At 37.9% G+C, this 21,864-nt stretch overlaps 1 protein-coding gene across 5 annotated transcripts in view; it reads right to left on the bottom strand.

The window, feature by feature from the left end:
* Positions 1–21,864, bottom strand: part of PDE4D (phosphodiesterase 4D) — a 697,708-nt gene that overhangs the window by 485,962 nt on the left and 189,882 nt on the right. For all 5 annotated transcript variants that reach the window (XM_087927250.1, XM_087927253.1, XM_087927251.1 and 2 more), the window contains exon 3: positions 19,252–19,487. In XM_087927250.1, coding sequence (XP_087783376.1) covers positions 19,252–19,487 — 236 coding nt within the window. The remainder of the gene's footprint in view (positions 1–19,251; positions 19,488–21,864) is intronic.

Raw genomic sequence — 21,864 nt, 5'->3', positions numbered from 1 at the left:
TTTTGCCTTGGTCTTACACAGAGCTTTTGGGTGTGATGGACAGCCATATAAATATGATCATAAATAAATTAAATAAAGCCTCTGGAACACTATTCAGATGCAAAGCATGGCATTTAGTTTAATAGAAAAACACAGTGTTCAATCTGTGAGAATGTTTTTATTTAAAAGATCTATCCTAGGAAATATTTTAGACTCTTAAATAATATATGGTGACTAGGATATATGGAAGACAAGGAGCTAATTCTAACTAATTCTTAACATTCCACTTCTAGTACAAAAAGAGTAATATAGTTGAATAAGAAATGGAGGAAATGCAAACATAGTAAGCATGATGTATATTTTTGAGTGTTCCAAAACAGCCTTTTCTAGTCAGGTTCCCTACCCGCAAAAATGATGTTAGCTAGGAATTTCAATGGAGAATTCTATCTTAGATTGCGCTGCCTGCCTAGAACCAATCCGACTTCTTCACCAAACATAAAGAAATTATTTAAAGCTATTTAAAGCTTTTCTTGGATGGGAAACAGACATCAATGGAAAAGCCTTTCAATGGTCAGGCAGAAAGAACATTTTATTCACTCTGGGGATAGAAACTGGGCCTATGAGAATAGGAATTTAAAACTTTCAATCCAAGAACAGCAATTAAAGAGTTTAACTCTCAATGTTATTTCAACTGACATATAATGTTCAATGAGATGTGTGAATCTGCACTTACCAATTTAATTATAAAACAGAAGAGGGTTTACAACAACAGTGTTGTTCCTGTAATGTTATTGACCTTGAAACAGAGGAACACAATTTACTGTCTTGCAAAATTTGCAAGAGTTTTGAGCAGAATATTATCTGACTTATTTTAAATTTTTGTGAATATGTTCAACATTTACTAATGTAAGATAAGAATCCTAAAATAACAGAGAGGGCAACAACCAATCTTTTAACTATGGCTATAGTAATGGTCTTTATCAATATATCACTCAGTGGTGGTATTCAGACGGTTCGCACTGGATCAGGTGAACCGGTAGCAAGAATTTGGCATGGGTCGCCGAACCGGTAGTAAGTTCTGGCTGGCCACGCCCCCCACCTGGTCGCCCTCCCGCCCAATGCTCGCTCATCCCACCCACCTGCCTGACATTGACCTAAGGTATTTCTTTCTTTTTTTTTCTCTCCTGACAATCAGCTGTAGATAAGATCAGCTGTGCTGGGATTCCCCTTGCTGAGGCCCAGGAAGGCAAAAAATGGAGGGAGAAGCTCAGCCCCCCCATCCATTTTTTGCCTTCCAGAGCCCCAGAGGAGCCTTAGGGGAGCAAAAACGCCCCCCCACCCAAGGCTTCTCTGAGGCTAGGAAGCTCCCAAAATGGAGTTTGGAGGGGTGCTGCGGCCCCCTCCCCTGCTCTGTTCCTTTTCTTCCAGAGCCCCAGAGGAGCCTTAGGGGATCAAAAAGCCCCCCCATGGCTAGGAAGCTCCCCAAAATGGGAGGGGCTGAAAAAGCCACGCCCACCCAGTCACATGGCCACACCCACCAAGCCACACCCACAGAACTGGTAGTAAAAGTTTTTTAATCCTACCACTGCTGTCACTATTTGAATTTTAAATGTTTTATGTAATAATATCAAATATATTCATTAAGCTGCTTTATCTAATGCCACATAGTAGATTATTTATATGCTTTGCTATTTGTGTGTATACATACATATATCTATATCTACATCTCTCTATAATGCTATAGTATGTGGCCTACAAAACTCCAGGTCACTACCAGACAGCAATAACTGTTGTTCTGGATTGCTGCAACCCTCATCCAGTATCCATAAATCAGTATCAGTACTGCTGACAAAGAATTATATCCTCTCATTTTTCCAAATGGCTCAGGATGATATCCTAAATAATAACTCTGAATTATAGGCTTCCAAAAAAAAAAGGAATTTCTTTCTCTGCCCATTATGCAGCTGTGTGTTTCCCCTACCTTATTTGATGTTCCCTAGGCAGTATCTCTCCTCTACCTCCCAGATTATTCCACATACTATTACACTTGAATTAATAAAGAGAGGTGAGGCAATCCCCTTGAGCAAGTTCCAAATATCTTCTTCAAAATTGAACTTTTGGGTTTCAGCTATATCCCTAAAAAGAAGTTCAGCTAATAATTTATTGTAGGGGGTTCAAAGAGAGGAAAGTAGTGGAAAACTAATCAAAAGGCCACAGTATACATACATATTTCAGAGGGGTATCAAAGGAACCTCCTGAAGAATGTGTGCTGTTAATACATTCTCATGTCCCCTGGACAATAGTTTACAGCTGGCTAATCCTTTCAATCCAGAAGCTCTCAAATTGTGGTGAGGTGGTCATTTCCACCAGTTATGTGTATCCCCACCCCACCCCCAAAAAAACCCTTTTCATGTCCATAGATTACTATTATTTCAGTAATATTTCAGGCAAAGACGAGCAATACATTTGGTAATTAAAATTAAAATGATAACCCAAACATTATAATATAGCCAATACAGTACATTTCCTGTACAGTATACAGGAAATGCAGATACTTCAATTATTATTTGCTATAATTGAAGAATGCTACCTGATGCCGTAGGAATCACCTAAGTTGGTCATTCTCATTTCTCCCCATTTCATTTCAAAAGAGAAATTTAAGGCTGTACCTTAGGAGAAAGCTCAGAAATGCACTTTATCATTCAAGAATGATACTAATAACCCTGAAATGAAATAATTTATTTCAGATGATTTTTGCTTTGGTGGTCTTGTGCAACTAATTTTCCTCTTATCACAGTAAATTTGAGAGATATCCACAAGACAAAACTACAATCACAATATCCCAGAAGTGCTTTTTTTCCAAAGGCAACTGAATTTTTTTTTTTTTTTTTGCTTCAAGATGTTTCCCCTCCGGGTGAGAACTGAAATGTCTTCAAACAAAGGAAGTCCAATTGCCTTTTGAAAAAAGCACTTTTGGGACAACCATGACCTGGATGACTTAGAATCTCCATCGACAAGGATCACAATAGCATGACACAAGCTCTAGCTTTTTGGACCTGCATGATGATATATCATCATACAGACATACAAAAGGGATAAAATTTGCATCATGATAATGTGAAGCTCTTTTTGACAACATTATCAGATTCTGAGGATACCTCCAAAATATCATTTTGCCTTTATTCAAACATGCAAGGAACTCTAGCAATAGCAACAGCACTTAGACTTATATACCACTTCACAGTGCTTTATAGCCCTATGTCAGCAGTTTACAGAGTCAGCACGCTGCCCTCAGCAATCTGGGTCCTCATTTTACCCACCTCGGAAGGCTGGAGGGCTGAGTCCACCTTGAGCCTGGTGAAAATCAAATTGCTGACAGTCAACACTCAGCAGGATTAGCATCAGGGGTAAGTTTCTACCGGTTCTGTCCACCTCTGTAGAACCGGTAGCTCTGAAGAGCAGCAGACATAGAACCAGTTCTATGTCTGCTAATGTTTTTGCCCACCTGCCCACCTGGGCTCTTACCTGATCTTTATTTCCTGATTTTTCAACTTCAGCTGCCAAACGAGGCACAGCTGCAATTAAAAAAGCAGGAAAAGGACTTCCAGTTTGAAAGGCTTCGGCAGCAGCAGGGATTTGCCTTTCCGCACGATCCCTGCTGCGCTTGCTGCTGAGGTGCCCCCGATCCGGGTGGATTGGGGGATATAGCTGCCCCGTAGAGGCAGCTGAAGACAGGGGGGATCCGGACAGGGTTTGGGGGGTGTTGCAGACCCCCTCCCCAGCCGGCAAAACCCCCTTTTCCCAAAGCGGTGGAGTGGCGGTCAGCAATGTCCGCCACAAAGAAGTCTGCAGCTGGATAAGAAAGTGCAGGAGGAAGAAAGTGAAAGTTTTTTCTTTGGCTGAGCCAGGACAAAGAGGAGCCCTTAAAACCTGGAATTTGCCTTTCTATTGCTACATTATTCCCAGAAGGATTGTGTAAGCAGCAGAAGAAAGTGAAAGTGAAAGTTATTTCTTTTCACTCTCCTTCCCTACGGAAGTAGCTGATGGAAATCTGGAAAACCTGCTTGGGCTAAGAAGGTAAATAAACCTAAAAATTAAAGCCAAGGGGATAAAAGATTTTGGAACATTGGAATTAAAAATTAAAAGTTTATTGTTATAAGTGGGAAGGAAGAGGTAAAAAAAAATATCTTAAGACTTTATTGAAGAAGACTGCTTGAAGTTTATAAGATTAGAAATTAATGACAATAAGGCTTCTAAAAAATTATTTTGAAATGGTCTAATTGAATTTCACCCCAGGAGGAAGGGGGGGGGGGGAGAAGAAGAAAGTGTTAATGGAACAGTCTGCTTTGTTTTGGATTGCTTTGTGACTTTGTGACTTTTGGGGAACTATTTCTTGAAAGACTAGAAACATTTGGGTTGCTTTTTTAAAAAATAATAACAATAATAATAATAAAAAATGGCATTATCTGTGCAAGAATTACAAATGGAATTTTAAAAGCTATAACAAGATAAACAAGAAGGCAAGGACTCTCTTGGATGGATCTATCTTTTGTTTTTTGGAAATGGCGATTTCTACTTACCAAGAAATACAAGAACAAGAGGATTGGGATGAAGAAGGAGAAGCCATCTTTAATGGACAATACATTCAAGAGGAAGTATTTAATGGACAAAAAATCATAGCTGAAAAGAATAAGGGGGGAAAGAAAATTCAGAATTCAGAACCTAAAAAAGCAACCAAGAAAGGGGAAAATAAGATGAAAAATCGATACAATGCCAGAAAGCAATAGAAAAGAGAAACACTACAGAGAGGGAAAATCAAAAAAGTGGAATTTGAGAGATGGGGGGGGGGGTAAAAAGACTAGAATTGATAAGAAAGGGAGGGAAAAAGGGAAGAGAAGCCATAAAGGTTTAAAACAAGATATTAAAAAAAAGTTTTTTTTCAGAGACAAAGGGTAAATTATAATTTAATATATGACTCTGCAAAGTATATAAGATTGTATTGTAGATATTAGTACTTGAAATTGAGTTAGAAAATTGAAATATTGTGAGTTAATAATGTATTAAAGGGAATATACAAAATGTTTAAAAGTAAGAGTTTATTTCTCTATGGAATATTGTTTTGACTATACTATAAATTCAATCCCTTTTTTATTGTTGTTTCACTATTTCAAAATGTAGTACTTTGTGCTAAGCAGAATCAGTATGGAAAGTATGTATTATTTCAAGTGTCAAATTTAGGGGAAAGATAAAAGTTGTCATACTTCAGCCAGTGATTACAGGAGAAATATTGTATTAGAAAGAAACGATAAATAGTTAATTGAAGAGAACAGACAAAAGATACAAGTATAATTATTCAAAATGAGATGAAATAAATATAATAGAATTATGAGAGTGAATAGAGGAGAGAAAATATATAGAAAATACAGAATGTTAATTAAGATATGAAACAGTATATTAAGTGAGTATGAATTTGATTTATGTCTGTATAAAAAGAGGTAAGCCGGGGTAAGCCGCTTTCCAAAAGAAGTTTTAGGTATTTATGTTTTGTGTTTTGTACGTCTACGTTTGAATTAATAAAATTTTAGAAGAATGTAAGAAGAATGTTGGAAGAGAACAATGAAATTGTAAATAAGACAGATGGATATAAAAAATGTATACAATCTAAAGTAAAAGAGATATAATTTGAATAAATAGAAGGAAAGGGAGTAATAAAGAGAAGTTGGGATAAGATATGAAGTTGAACAGATAAGGTAAATATATATATTAAATTGTGTTCATATGGAAATGTGATAATTTGGAATTATTCTGTCTTTAAATAAGATGTCTTATTGGTTTTTTCAGAAAAAGATCTCTCATGTTATTATATCCTATGCTTTGTTTGTCTGTATATTGTTTTGTAAAATTAATAAAATTTGTTTTTTTTAAAAAAAAAAAAGCAGGAAAAGAGGGCTGTTTCAAAGGCTGCTTCTCTGCAGGCAGCTGCTGATGACAATTTACAGGCACACGGCTTGCATTGTGCAGGGAAGCTCGTAAGTCCCAAACCGGTAGTTAACCTTGTCATATCCCACCCCTGATTAGCATACAGTACTGCATTCCACTGCATACCACTGTGCCACCCCGGTAACTCTGGTTACCTATCATACTTTAACTTTTTTAATATCCAAACAGAAATATTTCTGTTTTCAATTTTCAAATACTTCCTCAACAAATCAAAACTAAAAGAGAAACCATAAAAATGCTACAAGAGAAACCATAAAAATGGATAAAGTTGGAAGCTATCATCTGTGATGCACAAGTCACAAACAGATGCACACAATCATGTTAAATACTTGTTCATGGGTTTGATTAAAAAGCAGAAGAGCCACTTCTATTACTACTACTGTCAAAGGATTTAATTCACTCATTGCCCTAATTAGCTCAGAATAATGAAATCTGCTGAAGGAGGCCTAAGGGATGCTTTCTAAAAGTAAAAGTAAAATTTACTAAATGAAATGGACTTTATAGTTTAGAGCTGACATTTAGGAAATATGTGGTTTGCTTGCAGGAAAGTATATGCTACCATGAACCAGCCTTTTTCCTTGAACGTTATGTGAATGATGAGAATTAGAGCAATTTTGAGTAGTTTAAAAATGATTGTACAGCTTCACTGGAAATCTGTGTCAATAATACAAGGTATTATCCTGATATCTAATATCGCCTCCTGCCTTTTTTTTTTTCTTGTGCCACCTTTCACTTTTTAAACTTTTTGTTTAAATAAGAAAATAGCAACAAAATAAATCATCTGAAGAAGAAAGGAAGGAAGGAAGGAAGGAAGGAAAGAGGAAAAGAAGAAAAGAAAAAGAGAAAGAAAGAAAGAAAGAAAGAAAGAAAGAAAGAAAGAAGGAAGGAAGGAAGGAAGGAAGGAAGGAAGGAAGGAAAGAAAGAAAGAAAGAAAGAAAGAAAGAAAGAAAGAAAGAAAGAAAGAAAGAAAGAAAGAAAGAAACTTTACAAGTTAAGTAAAGTTAAGTAGAAGTAACTTTAGAACTCAGGTTAGGTTGAAATTAACTTTTCCTTAACTGTAGATAAGAAAAGAATGATTCAAAGTGAACACATTTCCAAGATATGGTGATAGATCATTGCTTCAACAGCTTTGGAATTGAAAAAGTTGTCACTCTTCTGGGTCTCATTATTGGTCTCTCCTGTAGTTTAATGAAATCTGTAAAATCCTCACTTTACCAACCTCAGAAGGTGGAATGCTGAGTCAACCTTGAGCCTCTCAGGATCAAATTCCAAGCTGTGGGCAGTTTCCCCGCAACAATGTACTTTTATCACTGCATCGGCAAGGCTCAATAATAATGGTATATAAGGTTTATGTATCAATGCAATCATTATCACTATTTTTTTTTCTTTTGACAGGGTTGAATACTGTAGTGGTATTTTTGTGAGTGAAAATTAATCTACTGTATAGAAGCAGGGAATTCATGCTCATTTTGCACATTCCATTTTGTGCATTGTATAAGAAGTGGACTACAATCACTCAATGTTTTCCTACTTTTGCCATACATTTGCAAAATATTCTTGAAGGTTTTTTTTTTTACCTCTATGGGACTAAGTTTTCCACCTACAAAGATTTTAATCTATAGAATGAAGTCAGTGATGATAGAGGAATTAGCCCACACTAGCAATGTTATTTTTAAACAGAAATAGTAGCAAACATTCCCAGGGATCATCATATTGCTATAAAGCTGCATTCCTTCTTCCTTACGATTTGGTGAGTCATGATGTGCAATCACTGCCAAGAGAAAGGTAGGAAGAGAGCCAACCTGCTTGAAGCTGTTGGACTAAGATGAGATATAAGTCTCTACATTGGTGAATCAGATGGCTAGCCCCCTTGATCTTGATTATATTTATCTTCATTCCCATTTATTTTCAGTACAGATGCTATCCTGCTGAGACGCAAAAACATAACCCAGAGAAAAACTTTCCCTCTGAATTCATTTTCAGTACATTCTGTTACCAAATCATGCTTTCTGAATCTCTGCATTTCTATTACTTTGAATAATGCAACCTCAAGCTAAGTGGAGGAACAGAAGCTAGTAACACATACATTTTAAGGATACTAGGCAAGCCACAAAAGTAAACACTTTCCTAAGTGTTCTCAATTTCTGGGAAGGTTCATGCAAATTATTTTAAAACTGTACATCCACTCTCAGGCTTAAAACAATATAATGACGTCTTTAAATGACAGGGAAGCGTGTTGCTGATTTTTGGCATTCTGGCACTAAATTTCAGTGGTTGGACCAACACAGCAGGACCTGCAAAAAGTGGAATATGTTTTTCTGAAAGATAATTTTGGAAATGAGAGTTAGTATGAATTATACATCCTGTTAGGTCATCCTATGAGAGAAAGACAGTGCAGGCAATGTGATCTCATGATGTTTCATGTCATCTGTTGCTATGACATGCCTCCTCTTTTTCCACATAGTGGAATAAGGCTTACAATATATTTTAACTCCAATGCTGGATGGTGCTACCATCACTTTAAAAGAGTAACTACATGACCTCAGGGATGCTGAAACATCCAGAACTTTGCAAATAAAATTGGTGTGGACATCACAGTAGTAATGGGTTAATTTTTTATGCATTCTTTAAGTTAACTGATCTGACCTACATTGATTCAAAAATTGTTCCAGTATAATACACCATTTGGGCTAATTGAAGGGGGTACAAATAGACAAAAAGACTGGAAAAGTTTAGTAGTATATAGCAATAGCACTTAGACTTATATCTGCTTCACAGCGCTATACATCCCTCTCTAAGTGGTTTACAGAGTCAGCATATTGCCCCCAACAATCTGGATCAAAAACATGGGCTGAACCATGGGCATATGTAGATCTTGTGAGACACGTTATCCCATCCACCACACTGTTTCTTCCATGGTCCAGAAGACAGGAGGGATCAACTTGCCATCTCTATTTTGCTGCTATTATGTACATCAAAGCCTTCTACAAGAATAACCAAATGCTATTTGCTTTGGGCCTGTCCATGTTCATTACCCACAGCACTGCTTCTAGTAGTTCTAAAATGTCCTGTACCTTTTGATACAGCTTTATAGGTAATGTAAATATTTAACTATTCATGCTTCTGTCTCTCCCTGCCTCTGCATGTGTCATGTCTTGTTTTTGCCAGTTAGCTGTTTTTGATGTTTACTGATAAATAAACATCAAACTATATTTTGTTAGCTGAACTCAGTGACATGTATGCTTGCTCCGAGCTGGATATAGGAAGTGATTGGGAGTGTGCAAACCAACCTGGATATTAGCCACAGTAATATTCCAACACAGCTTTAGGCTTAACTAATGGCATTCATTCTCAGTCATAATTGTTGTTGACAATTCAGCAGCACTAGCCCTGCTCCTTATCCGCTCAAAATGCTTAAATAATATCTGAAAATTGAAATGGGTGAAAAATACTGTCAGCTCACCATAGAAGAATACACAGATATAGTTTCAATTTATAAAAATTATGTCAGAAAAGCTAAAACTCAGATTTTAGAGGTCAATGAAAGATACCAAGAGTAAACAACAAAGTCTTATTGAAAAGTATTCAAAATTTAGAAAAACAAATCACTCAACCAGCCCAATAAAGATGATAAAAAGAAAAGATAATAAATACTCATCTGTTATTTTAGTTTAGTTTTGTCCAGTAAGAAAGTATGTAAAGTATTAGCAATTATGAGGAGTAGGATGAAATGATAGAATGAGAAATTTATCTAAACATGGTTCAGGGACATATTTTTGTTTTAAATGTTTAAATCCTCAAGAAAGGCTAGAGCAATTACATTCTAGAGCATTAAAAGAACTTGTAATAGTGCAGGCAAATCTTTTTATTATTATTTCTGGGAAATCCTAGAGAAAGAGTAAGATTATCATATGCGTGAAATGTTGCTAATTTCCAAAAAAAAGAAAAGGTTGGTTCCAATGAAATAGAGTGGTCAATCTAACTTGGATACCTATGGCAGACTATAATGTAACTGATCTATGAATATCTTGAAAACAATACAGTAATCCCTAGAATTGAGCATGGATTCATAGCTAAACCAAACTGACAATTGTCATTTTGTTCAAATAACTTTTTAGTACATTATGAAATTGCTGTAGATGTAAATATCTTGATTTTAGCACAGAATTTGACAATGTATCATGTGAAATGCTGATTAGTAAGCTAACTAACAGTGGGCTAGGTACCCCAACAATTCAACGGAGGAAGAATTAGCTAAAAATTATATTCAGATTGCTCATTAACAGATCTTCATTAAATCTGAGGGAGATATTAAATGGATGTCCCAATGTCCAAGGCCCTTCAACATTTTTCTTAATGACATGGATGAAAAGATGGAGGGACTAATTAAAAATTTTACAGATAACATAAAATTACAAAGAACAGCTCATATCCTCAACCACAGAAATAAAATTCAAGGTAATTACTTCAGAAAAATGAACTGAAAATAACAGCATGAAATTTAACAGACACAAATGCAAAATTATTAACTTGAGAAATAGCATGGAATGAGAAATGGTCATAATGCTGATAAGGTCAGACAAGAGCAATAATATGGGAATTGGTTCTGTGAGAACAGTTTGAAATATTTGGGAATGCTTAACATTGGGAAGGAAAGGTTAAAGACCTTAGTGTTCTTCAAATAATAAACAGGTTGCCATGCAAAAAAGAACCAAAAACTTTCTTGTCACCTTTGATGAGAGACACAGCACAATAGCTTTAAATTATTGGAAGGCAAATTCTGGGTGTTTTTTTTTTATTTTAAATGTTTGTAACAGTAAGAGACATATGACAGCAGAAACAATTTCCAAGGGAGATAGTAGCTATCCCTTCAGGATGTGTTCAAGTGGAGACCAGATTACTATCTGTCATAGATGGTTAAATTTTGATCCCTGCAAAACAGTGGCCTTCTGAATCTTTCTGATTCTGTCATTCTGTTATCACAGTGACTGAGCCCACTTGAAATATAAAATAACACCACCTTTGCTACCCCCTTCTGTTCCTGGAGACAGCAGCTGTCTTGAAACTAATTTCACAGGATCAATTAGCTTTGCTGGAGACCCAAGGGATTTCTTCCTATGGAATCACTACTTTATTTATAAATGTATATATGCTAGGGAAGAACTGTATGGGAATACAAACAAATGCTGGTTCAATGGTACCACTGCTCCATTGACTTGCTCTAGTGATGAAGTTCCTAGTCAATCATTAATTTTTTAATTATTATTTTTGGGGGCAATGAATCTATTCCAGATCATGGGCAATCAAAACTGATTGAAGGAATTCTGTGCGAATAGAATTCTCAAGTTAATCAAACAAGGCTGCTACTGGTTCTTTAGAGAAAGATTGCACAGCTCCACCTTTAAGGGGACAAGACTGGCTGACTACCTGAGTGCACTATATTTTGAACTAGGAGGGATATTGTAGCTTTCATGCAAATCATTACAGCTGCTATAAATGAACTTCTAACAAGGCTTCTGCTTCTTAAGAAAACAGAGTATGCTCCGCTATTGGAGAGATAAAATGTTTCACATTTCAATTGTTCAAATCAAAACTCTTCTTTAATTTCCTCAAAATCAAAATGCCAATAATGTATACACAAGTACTGATAGTCTTTGACTTAAGAATCACAACTGAGGCCAAATTTTCCATTGCTAAGCAAGGAGGGGTGGGATTCAACCAGTGTTATTACTGGTTCAGTGACTACGTTTTGCTGTGCGCGCGTATAAAAAAATCTTAAGCTATGCCGCCCGGACAGCTAAAAAGTGCAGCACACAGGTGCACAGTGTTTGAAAAGCCTCTTTTTTCCTGCTTTTTCAACCTCAGCTGTGCCGCGCAAAGCAGCTGAGGTTGAAAAAGCAGAAAATAAAGGACAGGTAAGAGCCTGGGCTGGCAGGTGGGCCAAACAGCAGCAAACACAGAACTGATTCGGTGTCTGCTGCTCTTCAGTGCTACCAGTTCTTCAGAGCAGAACCGGTAGTATCCCACCCCTGTAAGCAAGGTAGTTTTTATCCAGTTTATGACCTTTTTGCCACAGTTCTTAGGTGGATCACACAGTCGTTCAGTGAATCCAGTTCCCCCATTTATTTTGCTTGTCGAACGGTGGCTGGGCAAGTTAACAAATGGTGATCATGTGACGATGGGACAGCGATACATGCCAGTTGCCAAGCAACAGGATTTGATCATGTGACCATGGGGGTGCTGCAACAGTCGTAAGTGTGAAAACTAGTTGCAAGTCACTTTCTTCAATGCTGTTGTAAACTTCAAATGATCACTGAATAAATGGGTGTCGGCTGAGGACTACCTGCAAACTACAAGTATAACTCCAGTGACTAATCTGCAACTGAATGAGGATATTTGGCTTTTTGAAGACATGGAAATGGGTAAATTCAAAGTAGTGGATGGAGCCAGAAAAGACATTCACACTAGTTTCACTTAAATATAGGTGCCCCTTGTATTTTAGCCCATTAAACATTTTAGTACGACAGCACCCGTGAGATTCAAATTTTTTAACAACCGGTTCTGTGGGCATGGCTTAGTTGGTGGGTGTGGCTTGGTGGTCATGTTATTGGCTGGGCATGGCCAACTCAATATCAGTCACATCAAGGCACTCATCTCTTCACCTGGCCTCTCATGACTGTGGGAATCCTGCAACAGTCGTAAGAGTGAAAAAGGGTCATAAGTCACTTTTTTCTGTGCCATTGTAACTTTGAATGGCCACTCCACACAAGCAAAGTACCAGCAAAGGAGGGGAAAAAACTCCAGAGAAGTTCCAGAGACAGGAAGTCTAGTCCTGCCAAGAATGTAATAAGAGTTAACGAAGAGGCAGTTTCTGTAAGCAACACCAGAATGTTTCCTTCCTGCCTTCTTTACAGGATTAGGCCAGTAATTTCTTCTAACAACTGGTTCTAGTGAATAGGGGCAAACTGGTAGAATCCCACCCCTGGATAGCACCTTTTGGAGCATCTATGAAGATAAATATTGTTTTAAAAAATGTACTTTGACTGTATTTATGGATATACACTGTAGTAACAGAATGGCCTGGTGCAATGATTTAGAGGTGGAATTCTCACCTCACAATCAGGAGGGTGTGAGTTCGATCTTAGGTAGAGGCAGATATTTCTTTCTCTGGGCACACTGAGAATATATCTGAACAAAATTCCGCATTGGCAATAAGAAGGGCATCTGGCCAGTAAATACTCAGTTCCATTCAGTTGCCCAGAGTCCATCACACATAGGTCATTAAAAGAAGATGATAACGACTATGGTAACAGAATGTAACTGCATTTTTCTTTCCCTCCCTCTTAAATTCCATGGATTTTGAGCTACTTTGAGCTTCTTCCTTATATTTCCTTTGTTTTCCAGGGTTCAGCTTCACATAGTTTCTCCAAGGTCATTTCTGAAACCCTCTAACAATCTGCAGTCCCTGTTCAAAACATGGGAGTGTTTAATCAAGTGCTTTCCCTATCTTCCACATTTTTCACTTCCCCTAATAAATTCAGTCAAAGCATTTCACATCGATTCAACATGAATACAGAAAAAACAATTAACACTGGCCTTATTACAATGCCAAGGATAAGTGAAGCCAAGTTTCAGCTACAGCACCGATTTATAAACTGCATTATAAATGGACCGAAGTCATGAGGGTTGTGCTGAGAAGGTTCCTCACCCATGTTGAATATATTTAAAGAATACCTTTAAAAGATAATAGTTGCCATTGGATAAAAAAGTGGGTTATAAGGAAAATGGACTCCTTTCTTTTCTTTCCAGCCCTATATGAATAAATGACTCTCTCCTTTCCTAATGGGTTAGAGTTTTGATCCATTCATGTGCAACTTGTTCTTCGTGTACATGGTATGTAGTATTTAGCTTCCCTCAAAAGATGTTTCTGATTGCCCTTCAAAACTGCTTAGAAATCACAAATAGAATCACAAATGGAACCACTGAGTTGGAAGGGACCTTGGAGGTCTTCAAGCCCAACCCCCTGCTTAGGCAGGAAACCCTATACCATTTCAGACAAATGATTGAACAATCCCTTCTTAAAAACTTCCAGCGTTGCAGCATTCGCAACTTCTGGAGGCTAGTTGTTCCACTGGTTAATTGTTCTAACTGTCAAGAAATTTCTCCTTAGTTCTGCCCTCAGGTGCTTTGAAGAATAGCTTGACCCCCTCTTCTTTGTGGCAACCCCTGAAATATTGGAACACTGCTATCATGTCACCCCTAGTCCTTCATTGCTGAACCTTTTTTTTCCCCCAGTTATTAAATGCAATATGCAAGAGTCACAGCAGGTGGCAGCACATAGCAGTCTTTGGTTGATACTAGAAAAAAGCCGAGATTAGGGTTTAGTTGGGAGGTTACTTCATTTAAAAAAGCTCTTGGTTAGGTTGGGAAATCAGCATTCACCCTTAAAGAATGGCAAACCACATTTTTATTGTTGTCAAGCAATCTACACAGACATGCTCGTGTGATGACCAGGAGTTGAGTTTGAGTCAAGGAAGTTCTTACCTTATTTCCTAGCAAAATTAGACACACCCAAGTCCAGCAACTATTCTTTACATGTTTTAGCCTCCAGTCCCCTAATCATCTTTGTTGCTCTTCTCAGAACTCCACATCTTTTTTTACATCATGGCGACCAAAACTGTGTGGCCTTACCAAGGCACTATAAAGTGGTATTAACACTTCACGTGATCTTGATTCTATCCCTCTGTTAATGCAGCCTAGAACCGTGTTGCCTTTTTTGGCAGCTGCTCTCACACTTCTGGCTCATATTTAAATAGTTGTCCACTAGGGTTCTGAGATCCCTCTCACAGTTGCTACTCTTGAGATAGGTACTACACATATTGTACCTGCGCATTTGATTTTTCTTGTCTAAATGTAAGAACCTTACTTTTTTCACCATTGAAGTTCATTTTGTTAGATAGAGCCAATGTTCAAGTTTGTCAAGATCCTTCTGCATCTTAAGCCTAGCTTCTGGAGTGTTGGCTATTCCTGCTAGGAAATAAGGTAAGAACTTCCTTGACTCAAACTCAACTCCTGGTCATCACACGAGCATGTCTGTGTAGATTGCTTGACAACAATAAAAATGTGGTTTGCCATTCTTTAAGGGTGAATGCTGATTTCCCAACCTAACCAAGAGCTTTTTTAAATGAAGTAACCTCCCAACTAAACCCTAATCTCGGCTTTTTTCTAGTATCAACCAAAGACTGCTATGTGCTGCCACCTGCTGTGACTCTTGCATATTGCATTTAATAACTGGGGGAAAAAAAAGGTTCAGCAATGAATCCAATGAGAGCAGCGCTTGAGATGTGGTATGGAAATCCAGCATGCAGAGCAAAAAGGATTGTTTTTGTCTTTTAAAAATCTAAACATTTCAAATCCAATAGTCTGAACACTGTAGGTATTTTAATTTGGATGCCCAGGCTGAGCAGATTTGGATGAAGGCCTAAATGTTCCTTTCCAACTCCATAAATACGTGATCTAAGGTATAAATTCAGCCTATGATAAAGTTGCTAACTGTCAGAAGCTCCAGAATCAACTCCTTCTTGTGATTTTTTTTTTTTTATGGCCCATCCATTCAGAGATATTCTGAGCATGGAGAGGATAACTCTCCCCTAAGCTCCTCAACAAATATCTGCATTTCCTGAAAGGAAAGGGTAACTATTAATTTTGCAATTTTTATATTGCCTGGTGCACTTTTGTCTACTGGGGTGTATATAAAATATAAATGCAGGCAAAGAGTAGAATACTAGTGATCAAATACAGAAACCAAAGATTTCAGCAACTTGCAGAAGACTACACACACTGCCAGGCAAATCCTGGGAGCTTTAATCACAACGCATGGGGACCACCACAAGAATGACTGCCTCCAAGCAAAGTTCCCTGAATGGGATGGTTATAAGGATGGAGTTCCCTGGACAACATGCATAAACCGGGAAGATTCTATCTAGAAGCAACCAATCTCTTAAGTACACTTGAAGCCTTTAAGTGTAAGGCTTTAAAGGTCAAAACAAGACTACTGAATACTGAAATGATGCCATGACGTCTTTTATTTCACAAGAAGAGTTCTCCGCTCCTCTACTCGTTGCAGAATACCTTATGCCACCAGACCTGAAACTCTAGACCTAGAAAACCTAGAACTACATTGCCTCCGGTCTGATCTAAATATAGTATATAAAATCATACATTGCAATGTCCTACCTGCAAATGAATACTTCAGCTTCAATCATAACAATACAAGAGCATACAATAGATACAAACTCAAGGTTAACCGAACCAAACTTGACTGCAGAAAATACGACTTCAGCAAAAGAGTGGTCAATGTTTGGAATACTCTACCTAACTCTGTAGTTTCTTCCCCAAACCTCAAAAACTTTAACCTTAGACTGTCTACTATTGACCTCACCCCCTTCCTAAGAGGCCTGTAGGGGTCGTGCATAAGCGCACCAATCGTGCCTACTGTCCCTGTCCTATTGTTTCTTTTTATTTTTCTTATAAGTATCTATCTCATGTATTCAAAAGTATATTTATTCTTATACCTGTATCTTGTAAGCGATTGACAAATCAAATAAATACTAAAAATACTAAAAAAATACTAACCAGTACAGTGCATTAAACATAGGTGCAATACTCACATAGCAGCAACTTGCAGCCTAATCATTGCATTTTGCACCAATCAAAGGATCCAAATTATTTTCAAAGGCAACAAGAGTTGAAAAATCCAGAAGGACCCCAGTTTATGAATCAGTTCTTTAGGGGAAAGATGAGCCCGTCCCTAGTTACAGTTCAAACCAATAGAATGGTTCTATGTTTTGGACAAATGGCATTCAATTAAGTCTGAGGTTCTTTCTCCCCATCCAAACACTGCCCCTCCATGACACTAAGACAGTAAGTTACATTCTTGTTCAGCTGCTTTTTTAAAAAAAAAGTTATAAATGTGACAGTGATGGTTCTTCTCCATTTCAGCCTAGCATCAATATATTATAGCATATATGTACTGTAGATTATTTTCTGACTTCAGATATAAATGTACTTTCAAAAAAAATCAAAACTAAATTAAGCACAGTGACTAAACACACAATTTATGTTTTGCAGAAAGATGGACAGAGACATTTTCTGTGACGTGTGGCAAATATCTGCATGCTGTGAGAATCTTTGCATGCGTCACCTCTCCCAACACATCTGTGATAATCAGCATATCCCCTTTTAATTGTATGCTCTCTTGACTTCCTTGGAGGAACGATCTAATTTTATATGTGCAGTGCATTCCCTTCTTCAAAATGAGATACTACTTTCTATTCACTCATCAGTTGTATGCAAAAAAATTTCTTGCATTAATCTAGGATGTTTTTTCGGCATTTTGCTAATTCTACTCACTGGCTGGAGTGATCATGTATGTAAATTCGCGAAGCCAAACTTGTTGGATGTATATTTTCATAGTTAAACTTCTTTGTCTGTGACTTGGTTTTAGGAATTCTCAAGTAGGTTAGATACATTTAATATTGTGTGCTGACGCTTCCTTTTTCTCCCACACCATCAAGAAGGGGTATTGATCTTAACAAAAAGAGGACGTGGCACTCTGTCTTGGCCACAGCTATAAAAATTCCTATTCATCAGATCAATTCAACAATAGGAATCAAAACCAGTCCTGTGGGCAGGCATGGAGAAATGGGTCATTCCCACTGGTTTCACCAGCTACCCAGCATCTGCCCAATCATATGCTTTTCACAGGCTATGTGATATTAGGCTAACTTCAGCAGTACATAAGAATGTATATGGCACTTCTCCCTATGATGGATAATCTTGGTCCTTATTTTCTCTCTCTCTCTCTCTCTCTCTCTCTCCCTCCTTCTCTCCCTCCCTCCACTCCCCCACCCTCTTTCTCTCTCTCTCTCTCTCTCTCTCTCTCTGCAATGTTCCTCTTATCTATAGCAATCCCAGCCACACAGTTATCATATAGATATTACTCTGTCACTCCCAAGAAGCACATTATGTGCCAATCTGACGTGATGATTTAACAATCATGGATATAACTGACTTAATTTTGATAGGGAAAGAGCATTTAAGCATTCTGAATGGCACAGTTCTAAAAAAATGGAGCACATGGCTTTCAAAACTACTGAATGTGTTTGTTCCAAATGACTGTATTAGCCAAGGACATTTGGAATTAAGAATTCAATAAAATTTGGGGATCACATGCTTTTACTTTATACGATACCATCAAGCATTGGTGCAGAGGGAAGGCAAAGAAATAGTTTCCCTCAGTTTATTCTTATAGTTTGTTCTTGGAATTAACTAGAGAACTGTAGCATAAACAAGGGTGTTTTGTTTTGATTTCTTTAAAACCCTACATCTTTTGCTTCTTTTTACTGCCCCTCTTGTCGGAATTACTGTTTAAGACCGCTGTTACATTAGCCTACGGTATTTTAAAGATGCCTTTTATTAGAGACAAGCTGTCTTAATTTACTCCATGATTAAGAGTCAAAAGTTTTTTATCACACGCAACCAGAAACCTAGCTGTTGAAACACTGTGCCTCAGCCATCATAAGGAACAGGAATGTGATGACCTGGGGCATGGCACAAAGGCAACACAGTCAAATAAGCAATGAGAGTCCCTTTATTATCTCCAACTTTGCCCCCAATGTCCAGGTTACCTTCAGCTGGAGAAAAACTCTCCCAGGAACAGCCTTTAACTATAGAAAATTCAGTCCAAAACAAGGTACACACAAACTGTAACTTAAAATCCAAACAAGCCAAACTGAAGTAATTAGCTTGACAGGGCAGGAGAAGGAATTTCAGATTTGAAAGCACGGCAAAACTCACACAGTTGGGAAGACGCCAGGAACATAGATAAGCCACGATGATACACGATAAATTCATGTTTCCTCCCAACAGCTTGCTGCGCATAGCTTCCCTTTTTTATACACTGTGTTCCCAGCTGCAGCTAATGAAGGGAATCAGGGCCCTTTCCTCCACGTAAGCCATGCAACCCACATTGTTCTCTTCTTTGTTCCTCCCTGCGTGCCCTAAGATGAAGGGGGGGGCAGGGTCTTCCTCTGAATTCCCTCTCCTCCCTTGCTCTATGTCTCCCCTGCTCTGCCCAGCTGGACTTTGCCCTTCCCTAATTTCTTCCACAGCTGGCAGAGCCACACTCGCACTCCCTATCACCTGTTCAGCTTCCTCCTCTGAGTCAGATTCCAACAGACGCATGACAAAGAAATAGGTGTCCATGCTTACCTGACGGTGTCAGCAGCAGTAATAGCAATTAGAGGGAGAGCTCTCAGTGGAAGGTTGGTGGGCCTCTGCGGCATCTCTGGATCAGTCTTTTTCTCCCAGTCTACCTGCTCCAGTTGTCTAAATGCCAAAGGAGGAAGCTGGAGGTTACGACAGGACAACCTCCTAACACGATACTGGTCTGTTCCTTGGAGAATCATTTCTTCTTCATTTTGATGGTACAGTGTTTCTTCTGATGCCTACAATAACAAAGATTATTTGAATAAATCTCTGCTGTGAAATTGTTCAAAATTCCATCATTACATGTAAATCCTTATATTTTTAGTTTTTTAAAACAAAATATATATGAAAAAGAAAAAAAGAGGAACCTGATTCTTTTCATACTGAGAGGTCCTTGCTTGGTTGTTTTCTTGCAGAGGTTTCATTACCCAAACTAGCAACATCGTCAGAGCACCTCAGAGAGCACCAAGCACCCCTCATTTCAACCTGAACTACAAATATTCTCCGTTTATCTTTTCATACATTTTGGCAGTGCTGGAGAATTTACTGTAGAATATATTTGCTTACATTAAGCAGATATACTGTACTAAGCTCAGTACAGAGTCTGAGAGTTGTTCTCCGGAGCCTCCTTCAACCAAGCTCTGAAATTTAGCAACAGAGTACTAAGAATCAACCGCATGCTTTCCAGTTTTAAGGGTAATGTCAATGTTTTAGGCTTTACACTTGGAATTTAAAACAATAAAATAACATTGAATAACGCTAAAGGCTTGTGAAAACAAGGAAGGTGGGGAAATCTAATTTCCACACCACTCAACTTGTAAGATGCAATTTCATTGATTGTGCCTCTAGTCCAGGGCACCAAAACAAGGAAGGCAGAATGTGGGTCCCAACTATAGAAAAGTAGCCTGGTTTGGCTTGCAGAAACGGTCATAAAAGCTTAAGGAAACTTTCATGATAATATCTGGGTAATTTCCCAACATTTTGGCAAAACAAACAAACCTGTTTTGCTACAACTGGGATTGCAGGCACAAACAACTTTTCAAGCATTACTTGTGGTATTGCGATACAATACTTCATAGGTTCAATAATTGTTAATGGATCTAACTTTTTTTTTTCATTTTAATCCAAGTCCTCCTTCCAGATCAAATTATGGCTACAACCCATATTTTGGAAGAAATTTAATTTAAAACACTCAAGCCCTTTTAATCTTGCAGGCTTTAATTTTTAAAACACATGAATAACAGGTTTGGTCAGAATCCTGCAAAACAAAAACAAAAATCAGAGGGAAACTCATAGCACCTTTGTTGGTTAACAAATCTTATTAAAAGACAAAGATTTTCTGTTGTGGTACGTGGCCCAGCAGCCTACAGAGATGGCAGCAGAATAGGACAGTGGGGAAGTACATGGGCCAGTCCAGGAGTCTGGGGAGGACTCAGATAAAGGTCCTGCTTCCGATAAAGAGGTGGGACCAGGGCCATCTGCGAGTTATATGCTGACTTTGGAGCCTCCAGAATCTGGCAGCAGTAAGGAAGAGGAACAAGGGAAGCCTGTTCCCAATACATGTGTGCGCAGAGCTGCCAGAAGGCAAGAGCAGTTAAGACAAAGGGGGCAACTTGGGAATAAGGCTTGGAGGTGATTGTCCCTCCCATAAGATATAAAGTGCAAAGGGACAGGAACCTTTGCAGGAAGCAACATCATTCACTCTGTTCGAATTAAACCTTGAAGCTCTATGTGGACTTGGTACTTCATTCAAAGGAGATAAAGGTGGGTGCTTATCTTGAGAGACTATTTGGGACTCATTACGGGCTGGGAATGAACATAATTCCCAGCATTGAAATAAAAAGAGAATTGTTTGGACTAAGCGTGTGCTTAATTACGGTCTCAGGAAGCCTTGGTCAGAACACCTTCCTGACAACAGCAGCATGATTCTTCTGATATATAGAATGTGACTTTCCTCTATGCTTTGAGATGGAAGGACTCATACATACTAACATTGGAAGAATGGGTAGTAAAATTAACAGAGTTGGAGCAGATGGTGAAACTAACTGCTTTGATTAAAGAAAAGACTTTATCTAACTTCGTTTCTACTTGGAAACCACTCTTAGAATTTATTTATATTTGCTTGAAACTTAAAGAAATGAAATTTTAATCTTGGATTTTGGTGACTAGACTGCTTATGGTAGAAGTACTGTTTGTTATAGCTTATTCTAGTTCAAAGGGGAATTGACTCAGGTTTTTTATCTGTACTGAAGAAAATTGGAAGTTACTTTCTCTATAGCTTTTTGTCTGTATTTCCCAATTTTGCTTTTTCTTTACCTACCCTTTCCAACTTTTCTTTTAATTTTTTTTCTTTGCTCTTTGTATTTTATGCTTTTCTGAAATGTAATGAAGTTTTATTTTTATTTTAAAGAGAAAAACACCTTCCTCAGATGGCTCAATTAATGTACAATTTGAAAAGGGAGTAAGATGAGGAGACAGGGCAGAAAGGGAGGTTATGCAAACTTCTGGTCAGTTTTTTTAATGTCAAGGCAGTGAACATACCTAAAACTCCTCTGGTTTTCCCCATCACAGCAACCCTGTGAAGTAAGTTGGGCTGAAACTGAATGACTGGCCCAA

The sequence above is a fragment of the Pseudonaja textilis genome, chromosome 2 (genome assembly GCF_049901715.1).
Source record: "Pseudonaja textilis isolate UNSWEBS1 chromosome 2, rPseTex1.2, whole genome shotgun sequence".
In the NCBI taxonomy this organism is placed as follows: domain Eukaryota; kingdom Metazoa; phylum Chordata; class Lepidosauria; order Squamata; family Elapidae; genus Pseudonaja; species Pseudonaja textilis.
Note: the sequence above shows the minus strand (reverse complement) of the source record. Positions and strands in the feature narration are given on the sequence as shown.